At 43.2% G+C, this 16,668-nt stretch overlaps 1 protein-coding gene across 7 annotated transcripts in view; it reads right to left on the bottom strand.

The window, feature by feature from the left end:
- Positions 1 to 16,668, bottom strand: part of LOC148532262 (transcription factor 20-like) — a 93,968-nt gene that overhangs the window by 23,055 nt on the left and 54,245 nt on the right. For 2 of the 7 annotated variants that reach the window (XM_088468024.1, XM_088468025.1), the window contains 2 exons: positions 15,097 to 15,146; positions 10,039 to 10,161 (listed from right to left, as the gene is read on the bottom strand). In XM_088468024.1, coding sequence (XP_088324150.1) covers positions 10,039 to 10,161; positions 15,097 to 15,146 — 173 coding nt within the window. Of the gene's footprint in view, positions 1 to 3,760; positions 3,839 to 7,780; positions 8,927 to 10,038; positions 10,162 to 15,096; positions 15,147 to 16,668 lie in introns of those variants that run through there. The other 5 variants (XR_015877744.1, XM_088468026.1, XM_088468027.1 and 2 more) reach the window with 5 other exon arrangements.

Genomic DNA, 16,668 nt, shown 5'->3' with positions numbered 1-16,668 from the left:
AAAATCTGGTAAGGAATACAATCAGCAATTTGCTCCCAAACGCTGGAAAATGGACCAAAACTGTTGTTTGAACAAATAGTTTAGATCAAACATTTAACAAACTTGTCTGAACGACCATTTTCATCTGTTTTCTGGCATTTAGGAGCAAATTGCTGATCATCATTTACTCCCATACATTACCAGATTTTCATTCCAACCAATCAACAAGTTGGCTGGTTGGATGTAAGTTGGTCTAGTGTGTGGCCAGCTTAAGTGTAAGTGATGAACAGGGGGAACGTTTTCACTAACCCAGGTTGTCAAGAAGAGTCTAGATCACAGTTTCTCAAACTCGGGCCTCAGGACTCCACACAGTGCATGTTTGCCAGGTCTCTTTACAGAATCACAAATGAAATAATTAGCTCCACCTGTGGATCTTTTAAAATGCTTCAGTGAGTAATGAATACACCTGTGCACCTGTTGGGTGACCTGGGAAAGGTGACCTGTGTGGGGAGGACAGAGTTTGTGAACCATTGGTCCAGATAATTTTAAGTGACATTCTACAACCCATATTCTTGTAGTTGTCCAATAGCTCATTCACAATAGACACGCAGGACGGGACGGGATGAGTCTGCCAGAGGTGCGGGATGCAGACTGATCTCGATCGTTTTTTTAAAGTTGCAGGCATTTACAAGGCAAAGCCAGTTCGGCTATGTACTGTATGTGGGGGCCCTCACCCGTGTGTACTGTATGTGGGGGCCCTCACCCCTGTGTGTGTGTGTGTGTACTGTATGTTGGGGACCTCATGACTGTTGTCTGTTTTGGAATTATATCAGGTCACACATACATATGAGTGGGCTTGTGGAATAGTCCTAAATGCTTGTAGTAGTAGTTGATAAAGCTGCACCTTGATGCAGTGAAACGCGTTAGGACTCATTCCATTACCTATCTCACCACCGACTTTGAGGTGGACTCAATCCACTGCCTTATTGAGTTCTTGGGACTAAATAACTGAATTACGGAGTAACTGCTTATCATCTAGTCAGCTGCTTGCTGATGGATGCCGCACCATTTGAGGACATGCTATATTGATCCACTACCTCAAGGGAATTTCCTCTAGCGGACACCTATACAAGTGCAGTACTCTGTCCCAATTGAGCTCCCTGCAGTTGAAGAGATCAGCCCAAAAAGGAGGCATAATACATCGGATTACAGCGTGTTGCCTATGGATACCGCACCATTGAGGACCCAGTGATTGGATCAAGGGACATCCCTCTAGCGGATACCAGGAGAAATAGGCTGCTATAAAGATCTGCAATCCTTAATTTTGCAAACCTTATAAAGGCTTATCCACTTACCTATCAGTCTGCCACCATCGAAACATTCTAATCCAAAGTTGTGGGTGAGATTGTATGTTTTTATTGTACATGTACACTTTACATTTCAATTGATATGGTAAATATCATAATTTTTAATAAATATATACTGTTCATTTTACTGGTACTAATTGAATTTCAATATTTATTTGTATGTGTATATATCAATAGCGCTGCTATCTGTGTTGGTGTTTTCTATTGTGTAGGGATTGATGATCTCATATTTCAGCAGCTGCTAGATTAACAGCTCATTCCAGCGCCTGTGCATACCCATTTGGGTATCCCTCCTTTTGTCTAAATGCTTGTAGTGACTGGCTGCTTTACATAAATAATATACCTTGTCCATACTCGCCAGCCCGGCAGCATTGTATGACAGGCAGCCTGTCAATCAGTTTGGCTGCCTATCAATTCAGTGAGGTGGCTGTGCTGAGCGAAATTTGGGGAGCAGGGAAGGGCCAGAGACTGCTCACCACACCAATTTATAAAGTACTGCAGAGTCGACTGAGAGCTCCCTGCAGCCAGTAATGACAGGCAGCCAATCTGATGTCACTGCTGCCGGGCCCTAGGGAGTATATAGAGCTGCCCCCAACACACTCCCAAAATCAGTATGTCTGCATTTCTTTGACTTCCCCACCCCCATCCTCACCACCAGGTATGTCTGTTAATGCTTAAATTTTTTTTTTATCTATTTACTTGTCACTCTCTATCTACCCCCTTCCACATGTGTGCCTCTGCCCCAACTCCCATGTGTGTGTCAGCCCACCCTGTGTTCTTCTGCCTGCCCCCTCTACCCACCCTTATATGCCTCTGCCCACCCAGCCTTTGTGAGCATCTGCCCGCTTCCCCCTATCTGTGTGCCTCTGAATGGGAAGCTCTACTTGTTTAATTTCTGTCTGCACCCAGCGTGCTGCATCATTGTAGTCTGGCAGCGCTGGACTTTTCCAGGTGGCTCAGGCGCAGACTGAACCCACAGATGATGATGCAGTGACATGACATCATGTAGCTGATGTGTTTGGTATTTTTTTCCTGTCATGGGCAATTGTGTTTTATTTTTTCCTGTGGGAACCAAATTGTCTTTTTTTATTTTTATCATCCTATCGAGACCAACGCGTGTGTTTTTCTTCATGTGGGGGCCAATGTGTTTGTTAATTTTCCTAACTGGGCCAATGTCATCTGCTATAGTACATGCTTCATGAGCTGTAGTTGCGAAGTTGTTAGATTTACAGAAAAGCATAATTTAGAAGGGAACCAGAAAAGGTCAGGTAGGACCCCAATTTTTTAAAGAGCGGGATCCCTCGGACCCACTTTCTTTTCTCCGGCTCAGCGTGATCACTGCAGTTTACGTTAATTTAGCATTAAATATTTCATCTGTAAGCAGTTTCCTTATTTGGGGCCCAAGAAATATGCCTTATTTTAACTTCAGAAACTTTTCCTTCAGATAACTGAAAGCCTGGCCTTCTTCATTCAGGGCTTTCACAAAATTCTTTATTAGGCCCAACTTAATGTGAAGTGGAGGTAAAATGATTTTATGCGGCTCCAACACAGGTGTGTGATGTTTCCTCTGATGTCCCTGCTACACATGAGGTACAGGAGCAGGCAGCCCGTTTCCATGAGCGACAGATTTTAGGGCTAAAGACAGGATATTGAATAGTGTGCGAGTTCTACTGGAATGCACAGCAATACTAGTCAGACAAATGTAACAGTCAGTACAGTGGTCCTTAGGCTCACACCATACCTTTGGCACAGCAAGCTGCATCATAAGGTGATTTCCTTTCAACCATTCTGTCAGATTAATTGTGCAGGTTATGCAAGAAATATGAGAAATATGGGGTGCCCCGATTTTATCCTGGCCACCCAGAGCACAGTCAAAATACATTTCATAAGCATTCTTTATCAAGGCGCTAATGACTTTTTGCTGTGGACATACTACATACTGTACATAACAAAAGTCAGGATGGTTTACAGTCCCACAAATTTTAGCAGCTGCAATTACTTCGTATGTACTTACAAACAGCGCAAAATGCCACAGCACAGAATGCCACTGATTTAAAATGGAGAACTGAAAACAAAAAGGTAAAATCGCCACTTGCACTGGTCACTGCCAGTGGTGCGAGGGCCACATGGTGATCAGTCATCAGCCAGAGTGCTGGAACTCAGAGACGGAGGCTCCTTCACAAATCAGCCAACTGTGAGAACACCCCCTGGTTACTGATGGTCATGGTACAGCCCGGGGAGCTTCCTGCTTACTTCCCCCTCTGCACACCAGCTGGGACAGGAGCCAGCAAGCAACATGACATCCAGCGCTAAGAGGAGGTAATTTAATGGTCCAATATGATAGAGGTTGGGCACAGAGTGCATTTAAAACCATGTCTGTGGCAAAAGCCTTCATCTGTAGAGCGTTTCCTTACCTACTGAGTGTACAGGTACAGGGTTTAATGGTCCAAAAGCAGTTATTCTCCTCTGCTCCAGCCGTCTGCACCCAGCTTCTGACACCGTTATTGTGGTGGAAAAACACCAGTAGTCAGTTTTGTAAGTGATCAGAATGGTCCTTTTATTATGTAAAAGCATAATATAAAAATTATATCAAAATAAATATATATACTTCTTGGAGCAATCAGTCATTATGTCCTTTAGATGGCTCCCCAGTATTAGTAAACACTAACGTATGTACGTTTGAAAATATTTGTGCCCATACATTATGTAAATGCACCGTACAACACAGGCAACACAAATAATATGATTTAGAACCAAATACATTTTATCAGAAACAAAAATAGTTGGTCTCTGTCAAAATGAATATTACAAGTGTGAAAGATTTAGAATATCTAATACAAATACTTTTAAAAAGACATAATATGTTTGAATTAATAAATGCAAGTGTAAACATGTTAATTAAACCTTTCATCAGTATGTGCTTGATATTGTATAATACATAGGCTCTCAAATTACTTTGCTCTGGGACCCTCTGACAATAAAAATGCCTACATGACCCCAGGAGGCTGGACCTGGGTATTATCTGTGTACTACGAGAGAGAGGGAGGTAAGTGTCCAGTCTATATTTCTTGCTTCCTGCACACATTAGCCCCCTGCAGCATTTCCCACCCACTCATACTGGGAGACTCAATGAAGAAGGATTTATACGTATTAAAGGCTCAAAAATTACAACCTAATATAAAGGTGTTGAAACCTTAGAAGCCACTGTGGTGTGGGACATTTTGGACATCTTTTGGCGAAGAATTTAGAAAACTATTGGACTAAAGAAGTGAATCGCATCTATTTCAACTTACCAAAAAGTTTTTAGTCGCATCGTAGAAAGTCGTGTAATGGATAGCCGGCAAGGACCAGCGATTTGCGTGCACAGTGGGTCCTTGCCGAACCAGACTATCTACAGAACATGCCCGTCAACCTGACGACGATTGTCAGGTTTGGCATGTTCATAGATAGGAGGTCGGACTCCTGCACTGAATGACGTTCAGTGAACGCCATTCAGTGCGGGCACCGCACCTCGGAGACCTTAAGGTCTGAATGCTAGACGTTCGGTCTTTCAGGTCGCCTAGTGGATAGGCCCCTTAATACACTAAGGTGATTTTTTTTTTTTTTTATACATTTACAGAGAATTGTAGAAAGATTCATACACACAGTGCTGAAACAGTAAATATTTATTACATTGTACTTTTTGGGTGTTTTTAGTGTCACTTAGTTTTTCTGATTTGCTGATTTTTCTCCGAACCCATAACAGGAGTAATAAGTGTCAGCGCTCTCTTGCACATAAAGGACATGTGATAGCGGTCACAGCAGTGTGCTGTTGAGCTCAATGCTGGCCCAGGACTTCACAACCCTTCTTATTATTGAGGTCTTTCAATAGAGCACACGCACAGAACGGATTTTCTCTTTTGAGGGAACTTGTGACCTCATCACATGGTGCTCGCAATCCTATTTTGGTGTCACGACTCAGTGTGACAACCCTGGCATATTAGTTGGCAGAATGGGTTGTGTACTGTACAATATTGTATAATCATAGTCAAAGTGGTCTTGATAGTAAGCAAATTGGTTTATTTACATATAACAATATAATCTTCATATGGGTTGGCTCTGAACTCTAGAGTAACCATTATAATAGGCTGTGTATTGTAGAATTATATATATTATATTACAGACTTAAGTACAGGACTTGCAATTTAAACAAGTCAGAATGGAAGTTGCTCAATCAATTTAGAAGTCCACATCAGGCACTGGAAATGGTGAGATTAACCAGAAGAGAGAAAAATTGCCAACACACTATTGTGAACAAGTAAAAAGCAGGAGAACCGCACACTCGAGTCCTGTAGGGGAGGAATGCTGGTTGAATGAACTGGGGTGTTTCAAAGAATGGATAAAGGTGCTCTAATGACAGTGGTTACAGTGAATAAAATGTTCTTTGAAATACACTGCAAACAGAGGAGGAATTATTTAAGATCCAATATCTGGTATATAGAGAAAATTGCTAGCAATCTAAATGCCCAGCAGAAAGCCTATTACTACAATGCTAGATTACCACCTTTTCCAGGGGAGCACAACCATATTGAATTTTCTTTTGAAGGTGCTAATTTGCATAGAACTTATTGCACTTTTGGAATCCGTGCTGAGGGAGGATTACCCATATCAAACTAGTCAGCAAGCAATGCAAAACAGCTGAACACTATCTGGCAGCAGCAGGTAGAGAATATATGTTCCAGAGCTCTGCAATTAGTGGGTGCACAGTAACCAGCTCACTAGCTGCAGTACTTCTTCGTTAGGCTTAATCAAAGATTTAACATGAACAAACAAGTGAATTTCAGGCAGAAATTGAGCAGTCCTATAGGAGACCTAAAAAGAGACGGCTCCAAGAGTTGTGCCAACTACGTATGGGGTTGAGTTTTATCCTAGCAGACACTAGACAGGCACTCATAACACAACTAATAGAATGGGGCTGGGAGCACCTGACAGACATATGCACGTTGGTGCTGTAGCCAGGTGCTCCGGAGATTAGGTCAGCAGGAGTAGCAACTATGTACCCATACAAACATACCTTCTGGCTGTCCTAGAGTGAGAAGGCTTGTGCTATGGTGTTGGTCTTTACGTACAGACTGAGCTATCCCTTCCACCTAGTGGGACATTGCATTGTACCAACAGTTTAATAAAACAGCTACAGACCTTGATACCCACTTGCAGGTATTGGACGGGAAGATGGTCTTGCATGTAAATCAGGAGACAGACTTGCCCCAATACTTGGTCCCTGGAATAGAACACTTGCCAGACACTTGTCAGTTTTTGGTGTGCTTGGGCGGTGGGGGGGGGGGTTCGGTTGAATTTAAAGAGAAGAGAGAGCTGGGCAACAATGCCCCAACATTTTCATACCTGAGGAAAAAAAATCTAATTGTGCATTGGGAGGGAGCATCAGGCCTTGTGGGGACATTCTTTCCATTGGAGGTTTTTCACTGTATCCCTGCTTTCCGGTCTGGATTTTCCAGGATTTGTAGGCCCTCTGCACACCAGTGAAGACTGAAGTGTGCCACAGTGTAGCCAGATAGTATAAAATACTATGCTCAAAAGGCATGTTCCAAAAAACACTGTTACCAGCACCCATGTGTGGTGAAACCAGGGCGGCCAATCCACCAGACCCAGGTGGAAAACTAGTTGAATTTGCAAAACACTATGAACTTTTGCAAAGAAGATAATTCAAGAAAAGCTTAATCAGTCTGGACAAAGAAGGCTTAAAATGATCCTGCTAGCCATACTTAGTGAGGAAGGAGTGTCAAATGAACCCCTAGTTTCCTCGCAGTTTACCAGGAGAGCACTCACTGTGTCCATAGTAACATGCTGTGACATTGTCAGTTTCTAGTAAACTGGCTGTGAATGATCAGATTAGTGTGACAAGAAAATCTGCGCACACACAAAACTGCTAAATTAATCATATGTAAGGAATTATGACAGGGAAGGATGGACAAAGTTTATTTTTCTTAAAAACATTTTAATAAGTTTAGTTTGCAATTAGGCTTTAATGAAGGCTGCATAATCAATGACACATTTTCAAAACTACATGGCAGATTTACTTTAAGCATACAGATCCTAATTCTTATAGCAGAATTGTATTATACCATAATTACTGGTTTACTATGCCATTAGGATCTGTATAGTATACAACTCAACTGAGAGGGGCATTATTAGTCACCAGAATGGTGGTCTGCTTTATATGCTGCTTCTAGAATGGTAAGCCTTATATTATAGAAATCATCAGAAAGGGGGCCCATATTGCATATCACACATGGAAAATGAGGATCCTCCTGCTGTCAGATACAAAGAGCCCTAATTTAGATAATAATGCCTTTTAGATAATAATTCATCCACCACTTCCAAATAGCTTCCGCAAATAGGCTGGTCCTAACTGAAATGACAGTACCAACAATGGATTAAATATATACATTTTATATTCTTCCACTGAGAGCAAAACATACGAGGAAGTACTCTGGCCCCCCATACATGTACATAAAGCCTAAGTGAGCACCCAGACACACCAAGAGGCAGCTGCAGATCACCCATGGGTCCCTCCACAAAAAGCATTGTAAATGGAAAAAAATAAAAAGGACACGTTGCCCAATCAATTTACAGCTGGCAAAAGGTGTAAGTAAGGGGAAGGGCCAACTACAAGCGCAAGAAAAAGAAATAAAAAAACCCCCTGAACTCTGATATCAAAAGGTGGGGCAGATCTGTGACCAAGTCCTGCGGTCTCACACTGCAAAGACTTTGTTCCAACTGCTGGGACAGTTGGAAGGCGTGTAAAGCTGTGGGCCAGCAATAAAGATTCATGTTAAAAAAAAAAGAAAAAAAGAAGACTGAGGGCCTGATTCAGCTTGGATCGCAATTGCAATCATTAACGCAGCTGAGCGATTTTATCCTGTGCGCATGCACATATGCAGCATAGCGCATGCGTGCAATCGCATTGGAATGGCAATGGCAAGCCAATGAACACTCAGAAATGATTGACAGCTTGCAAGCTTTGCAGGAGGTGATTGTGGGGGAGTCTTAAAAACGCAGGTGTGTCTTTCTGTTTGAATGCAGTTTAATAGGGGTCCATAATTTAGCCAATGCGATCACCTTTGCAGCACTAGAACTCTGTGTGTGCAGAAACTCTCAGAATTGGAGACAGGTCAGACTAGCCGCAAGTGGTCGATGGTGGCGGATGTGTGAGCTTGTCTGCGTGTTTGCTCACAGAAGAGAAGGCAGACGTGGGAGTCTCTATGCACTAAGATTGTGGCTGCATCTGCATATATTAGCAGCTGCGTTCTGTCAGGATTTGCAGATGCAATTGCCATCCAAACTGGATCAGGCCCAGAGTTGCAAAATTTGCAAATGCAGGTGTTAGTCATTCACCACTTTCAAGGTGCTTCCACTATTAGGCTGTCTCTGCATTGTTCTGCACTGTCATTAGTCACAGGAATGGTGATCCTCTGCTATGTTGCCACTACTTCTGTTTTCTCCCTCTGCTGTGCTTTTCCAATCCTGTCAATCAAGTAGATTTACTACACAGGGCACAAGGAAGACTGTCAGTCTGGAGCCTGAAATACAGATCAACTAACACTGTAAAAAAATGTTTTCATTTTACAAGAAATGTATGTTTTGTTAGCTGTAAATAATGTTAGCTGACCAGTAAAAGACTTAACAAGCTTTTGCTTAGTTAACCTCAAAGCAGATTCCCATGCTAGCCACTTGTGATTGGCTGAGTGGTTTTTCATCATTTTTGATAAGTGAGGACCCAGTTATTCAGTGACAGAAGCTCATAGTAAGCAGCTATTGCCACTTGTTTAGAGTTTTTTATTTTATTAATTTTTATTCTGTGAAAGGGTTTTTTTTTCCTTAATAATGTTTCTAATGAGTTTGTGTGTTTTATTAACTTATGCATTATATATTGGCATAATGGGGGAAATGTCTTAGTAAGGTTATTCCCATTACACTGGCATTGTTGTGTTGTGGCAAAGTTGCCCCTCCAGACTCCCGATTTAATATTTTTACTCTTACTCCAATACTCACAGCCCCAGGGGTGACGAGAAGAGCCCCAGCGATTTTCAGTGTGGGCCGGTAGCCTTTCGGAGAGGGACAGGGGTGGCAGTTATTTTTTTGGCCCCTCAGCAGAGTGTTTCCAGCTTAGCATACTTTTGTAAAGCTTCCAATAAGTTCTCATATTTGGATATAACGATAAATAGTGAGTAAAAAAATCAGATGCATCTCATGGAAGATGTATGCTCTTGGGCATATTCAATTAGCTGTGAGACTTATCGCATGGCTGCAGCTCCCGGGTTTAATGCCCGATGCTATTCAATTAGCAGCCTGTTTTCTTGCATGGTAACCCATAGATTCCAGGCTAAGAGACCGGACCTATGGGTAACCCACTTGTGGACAGTTGCGGTAAGCCTCAAAAGCCCTACTTAACGCAGATTTCGGTTTGCACCTCAGGATGGTGTGAACAGAAATCAGTGTTAAGTGCAGTCTGCAGGCTGTAATTAAATAGTCATTTGCACTTAAAAACCAGAAGCTACGAGTATGCGGCTAACTGAATATACCCTAGGTGTAAGTTTATTTAGAGGTTCATTTAATTCAAAACTGCAAAATGGAAGGTTTCTTTTTGTTTTCTTTAGAATATCCTAATGCCCAGTATTCAAATTTTAGTTACCTGGGTTACAGTGTTCACGTTATCTTGCGGACCCCCAATGTCTTCCCCACTCCGGTCACTGCGCCTCTTGTTTCTGCACATTCCTTCTGGCAGCATGTTGTCAGTACACAGCACGCTATCTGTCTGAAAAAAGAAGATATGCAGGAGTGAAGAGAGTCCCACAGTATTTACCACACTCTCCTCACTCCTGCTAACCTGCCCTTTTTTCAGACAGGTTACGGAGTTTAGGATATCCAGTGGTATTCTCCAATACCTTCCAACATCTGGTTGCAGTTAAGACATTTCTCCCAAAACAGAATTTTTGGTGGAATTATTCTTTAAAGTCTTAGCTTGACAGCTACTTTAAGGTAGCTTTAGTTATTTAGCAAAAAGTACTCTTTACTATTGTACATTTTTAGAATAAACATTCAGTTTACTAATTGTGGATACAAAAATATCTATTTGTTCCAGAAAACACAAAAGTGAAATATTTTCAAATTAAAAAAAAATTTGGACTTGCTAGGAGGTATTGTTCTAATATATACCTTATTTAATTATTAAAAGTTTATTTTGTAAACCATTAGAAAAACATTCCGATTAATTTCAAAAGCATTGTATATGCATAGCCCAGGAAAATGTATGCTAATGCAAAAACAGGATTTTGGTACTTACCGGTAAATCCATTTCTCAGATTCCACAAGGGGCACTGGAGCTCAAGACACTGGGCTTTAGATGGTGGTTGAGTAGAGCCTGTCCCTTTAAATAAGCTAAAAGTGTGACTGGCTCCTCCCCCTCTATGCCTCATCAGCCCCAGTTAAGAAACTGAGCCAAAGAGGAGACAGAGGACAGACAGGAAGAAAAGGAGCAGAACAACACTCTGCATGCAACGCCATTAGCCACACTAACAAACATACAAAACTGCAACAGAACTGGAGCAGAAATATTTCAACGTGACAACCTTGAAGCACGTAAGCAGCGCTGGGCGGGCATCCAGTGTTCCCTGTGGAATCGGAGAAATGGATTTACCAGTAAGTACCAAAATCCTGTTTTCTCCTTCATCCACTAGGGGACACTCAAGACACTGGGGACGTCCCAAAGCTTCCCTCCCATTTGGGAGACTGCTAATAAACCTGCAACACTCTGCAGCCAAGACTTTAATCAGTAGCTGCAAAGGTATCAAACCTGTAAAAACGAACAAAGGTGCGCAGTGAAGTCCACGTAGCAGCACGGCAAAGCAGAATCGCACAAGCAACCCTGCATGCAGCCCAAGAAGTACCTACAGAGCGCGTAGAATGTGCCGAAATGGATACAGGCGGAGGGCGAGCATTGGCAACATAAGCCTGCCGAATAGCTAGACGGATACATCTGGCCAAAGTCTGTTTTGACGCAGGCCAATCCCACAATCGGCAAGAGAGATTCCTGGCGAGACCAACGCCCCTGAAATTGGTTGTCCAGGACCACTGCTCCCCATCCGCGAAGACTGGAGCTCGTAATTAGTAGGATCCAGTTCCAGAAACGGTGATCCGCCACAAAGTGGTCTGTCTGGAGTCACCAGATCAAAGAAACGCGGGCCTGAGGGGACAGTCTCACTAGACAGTGCATCTGAAAATGTGACCCCGACCATTGCAACAGGAGATCCAACTGGATCAGCCTGGAATGAAAGCTGCTGAACTGGACTGCTTTGAAGGATGCCACCATCTTCCCTAGAAGGCGGATGGAAAGGTGTACAGACAGACGCGCCTGGCTTGAGCTCCAAGAGGATCAATTCTTGAATAGCTTTCGACTTGTCCAGAGGAAGGAACACTTGTTGTAAGGTCGTGACCAGAATCATCCCCAGGAACTGAAGACGCTGAGACGGTACTAGCTGTGACTTCTGGAAGTTGACAATCCAGCTGTGCTGGATGAGGATCTGGTGAGTAAGAGCCACCTAGTCCAGTAGTCTTTACGCCGACGGAGCCTTGATAAGCAGGTCATCCAGATACGAGACAATGTTCACTCCCTTAGCCCGAAATTGAGCAAACACCACCACCATCACCTTGGTGAAGACCCTGGGAACCAACAATAGGCCTAAAGGCAGGGCTTGAAACTTATAATGAGACTCCTTGATGGCAAACCAGAGAAATGCTTGGTATGGTCTCCAGATTGGATTGTGTAGACACGCCCTCTTGATGTCCAGGGATACCATGAATTCTGCCGCTTCCAACCCCGCAATGACCAAATGAAGGGATTCCCTCTTGAAAGGATAGGTAGAGATTCAAGGATTTAAGATTCAAAATGGGCCTGACTGACCCACCCGACTTTGGAACCACAAACAGATTGGAGTAAAATCCCCGAGTCCTTTGGGGAGCTGGAACCAGAACTTTAGGAAATATAGTAGCCTCTCATTTGCCTGTTGCAGAACCAGTTGTTTCAGGGGATCGACTTGAAGCCCTGTGGTGAAAAACCAAACTATCTTGCAGCCCTGGGACACAAGATTCCAAACCCAAAAGTAAAAACAAGTCTGAAACCAAACTTCTGTGAACCTGTCATGCCATGCTAGCTTGGGGTCCAGATGTCGGGAACTTGAAGCCTGGCGTCCTCTTCAACGAACCTCCTCGAACTGCAGAGGACCTTGAAACTTAGCTGGGGCCCAAAAGAAACGTAAACAAGGACCCTTAAAGGAGTGACGCAGAGTTGCTGCAGAGAAAGGCAAAAAGGTACTCTTGCCACCCGTGGCCAGAGAAATCTACTTGCTCAACTCTGGACCAAATAGTATAGAACGGAAGGCCATCGACAGTACGCTTGGACTCTGCATCTGCCTGACAAGTGCGAAGCCACAGGGCGTGGCGGGCTGCCACCACTGAAGCAGAGATTCTGGAGCATACCTCACCAATATCTCTCGAGGCCTCACCCAGATAAACAGCTGATTCCTGAATATGTTCAGCTAGAGATAAGATCCTTTAGACCTCAGGCCCTCCGCCAATTGTTCATCCCACTTCTCTAATGCCTTGTTAACCCAGGAGCCAACCAAGGCCGGTCTGAGTAGAGCACCAGCAGCAGTATAGATGGACCTGAGAGTAGTGTCCTTAGAGCCTTCCTTTAAGTCATAGCTTCTGGGACTGGTAGCGTAGTTTTCTTTGATAGGCGAGAGACAGAGGAATCCACAGACAAAGTAGTTTCCTATTTGCTTCTGTTATCTATGGGAAAGGGATAGAGAGAGAGAAATCACCTGGGGAGCTGAAACTTCCTATTTGTGTGTTTCCAGGCTGCTGCCAGCTGCTCATCTAACTGAAGAGAAACAGGATAAGTGACAATGGACTTTTGTTTCTTACCGAACAAAGGAATCCAGTGAATACCCTGTGAAGCCGCCTCATGAGAAAACCTCGAAGTCCGAATCCTCCAGCGTCTGACCTTCTTCCACCTGAGATGAGTGATCTGTGTCCAAATCCTCCTCTGGCTGAAGAACCGCTGGAAGGGTCCTTTTTCTAGAAGACCAACTTACCACGGCTTTGAGGATCTAGATGAGGCCCCCATTAATTGGACCAGACTATCCAGAGAACGGGCTAACCCCTGAGCCCAAGCTGGTTCGCTAAGGAAGAAGAGCGAGAAAAGCTGGGACCGTCCCTGGCAGCTTCCTGTTCTCTACGAGAAGCGGCTAACTTAGATGATAAATCAGCCATAACTCCTGTCAGGCTGTTACCAAGGAGAGAGAACGGGCTAACACCTGAGCCCAAGCTGGTTAGCTAAGGAAGAAGAGCGAGAAATGCTGGGACCGTCCCTGGCAGCTTCCCGTTCTCTACGAGAAGCAGCTGATCCTGTGATAGGGACAGGAGCTGAAATGGAGAGAGGCCAAGCAATTAAAATGGCCCCGCTCAGAGTGAGGACGCGCCAAAACTGAGGAGGCGGCTGTAGTATGGACAGCTCATAGCTCTCCTAGCGAGATGCTATGGCCACTGGAGACTAAGCCCCGCCCCCGTCTAGACGGGAATAAACTCCGGCACTATAGTGTTCCCCCTCTGCGATACCGCTGTCCACTGCAGTGGTGAACATAAAAGAGCACTCCGGTGCTAAGCATTAAGCCGTGGGGCCGCAGAAGACAGCATGGACCGGCCACCTCCTAAGAGTGACAGCTGCGGCAGCACCGCGTCCAGCTACATTATCCAGCACTCTTGCTACTCAGGAGAGGTGGTCATACTAAACCAGACTGCTGCAGCCAGTATGCTGGGCTAGGGGAGGCAAGCGTGGAAGCCCGGACACAAGCCGATGTCAGCTGTGGTGGGTCCTCGATGAGTCAGATGACTCAATGTGTGGAGGCCCCCCGTCAGGGTCACCCGATACAGGCTGCAGTAGCCGTGGCGGTGCCCTTCCCGGCGGCTCCCACGTAGCAGGCAGAATGCCACAGTAAGCAGTCTGCTTGTCCTCACTTGGAAGAATGATAATAAACATAAAAATTATTAACAAAAGGCTGGAAACAACCCAATGTGCACCGGCTCTCTCGGGCACATTTCTAAAACTGCGGCTGATGGGACAGAGCCAGTCACACTTTTAGATTAAAGTGCCAGGCTCTACTCAACCACCATCTATACCCCAGTGTTTTGAGCTCCAGTGTCCCCTAATGGATGAAAGAGAAAACGTTTAATCCTGGAAAGGCATAATGAGATATATAAACAAACATTGCAGAATTTTAAACAATGGCCTCTCATGTTAGCATGCTTTGCGTTATGTGTAAAGCAGAAAATGGGTAAGACTCAGGCAAGTACATAATGGAGCATGCAGTATCATTTATTTTGTCGTTAAATTGATGGTCGCTAGGTTGCTTTATGCATATATAAAAGATACAATTATTGTGAAAGCCAAATCATTATAAAAACAATGTAAAATTTTAATTTGTACTTCTACCCAAAAGAGTAATACATTGGTTTAATCATAAAATGACCTGATTGTTATGTGTAGCTGTTCTGATCTCAACAAGTTTTAAAAACATATTATGCCAGTGCCTGAGTAACAGAGGTGCATTAGTTGGTTAAACCTGTAGGAGTGTTAAAAAAATCTCCCAACGTTTAAAGGCAACAAACAAAAAAACAAGGAGCTATTCCTTACCTTGTGCTTGGGGCAGCGCACAGATAAGTTCTCTTCACTCAGTAAACATTCTGCAAGAAAGAACATCATGGGAGGGCTATTTATCTGTAAGTGCACACAACAAGTTGATAAAACTAAAAAAATTGGCAGAAATGTGCGATAAGTGGGAACAACTAACTTTAATCTGAAATATATAAATCTGAAAAAAAGTGATCGAATAAGAATATCAAATCTGATAGAGAGATATAGATATGTATTAATGTGTGTCTGTCCTCTTGGTTGTAGGGAGCAATACCATATCTTGGCTTTTCTATAATCCAGATCACTGAACAACTGGATATGCCATATGGCCCTGAACATGTGTGATCAGAGTCTCACACTGCCAGGTTTGTAACAAGTAGCATCCCTGTGAATATTATATAGATACAATACCATGTTACTAAGATGAGTAAAGTGGAAATCCTGTAGATGTTTGGCTTGCATCACAGATAGACATGGTCTTTTGCCACTTAACAAAAAAGCACACAACAGATTTTCCAAAGAGAGATCACTCTTCTCTTCCCCACGAGCTAAACTGTAAAGGTGCATATCCACTAGAAGATCGGGAAAAGACTCCACGATTACGACATTATAATCGTGCAGTCGTTTGTCAGTCTGTGATGTGCCTACACTGAACGAGCAGTCGTTCAGTGTAGGGACAATCATCTGCAAACATGCTGCTGATGTTATCGTCAGGTTGACCAGCATGTTTGCCCGATGATAGATGTCTAAACTACCAATTTTTTTAAACAATCTGCAAATGCAAATTGAGCGATCGAACTATATCGTTCAATCGCTCATTTTAATAGTCTACTGGATAGGCACCTTTAGACTCTTCAACACCCTTCATTCTCCTGGCAATAAAATCACTTTTAATGTATTTGTCTGACTAACTTGAAGGCTGCTTACAACAGCTTTTTGCACCAATATATGTAAACATCTCACAAACCCCCTTTAAACACTACTTTATAACAATGAACAAAGGGATTATATAAAAGGTTTTAAAAAAAAAAAGTATAAAAGTGGATTTTTAGACCAATGACTATGTGCGGGTGTACAAAAGTTTTACCTTGCGGTAAATGTTTTATGCAGCTCTCTGGAGACAGACTACTGAAATTTTTGGTTACCATGGCAAAAACTAAAAATAGGTGTTCAGGTATGTTGATATCCAACTAAATAGAATTTCATTTTCCCTAAGGTTTAGAAGTTTGTAAGCGGTGGTTTAGAATGACAACTTTTAGCATATTATGGATAATGAAATCAAAAGTAACTCACAAAGGCTCCATTTGCTCCCACATGCTCCTCTCAGAAGCGTGTTCTTAATTCACGCTGTATGAAAAATAGATCAGTTCACAGTAGCAAAAGTGCGGCAGAGTCGCTAGACTCTACTTGCTTCTGCTGAACAGATCTATTTTCAGACCAAAAACAAATAACACAATGGCAGGTGCCCGGGAGATATTGGACAGTATGAATGCAAGAACCTGGGAAAGTTATCTTTTGAGACAGAGTTGCACTTAAGTTATTGTACAAATAAATAATGTAAACTGTATCTAT

The sequence above is a fragment of the Taudactylus pleione genome, unplaced genomic scaffold (genome assembly GCF_031769625.1).
Source record: "Taudactylus pleione unplaced genomic scaffold, aTauple2 ptg000080l, whole genome shotgun sequence".
NCBI lineage: Eukaryota > Metazoa > Chordata > Amphibia > Anura > Myobatrachidae > Taudactylus > Taudactylus pleione.
This window is presented reverse-complemented; position numbering and strand designations above follow the sequence as displayed.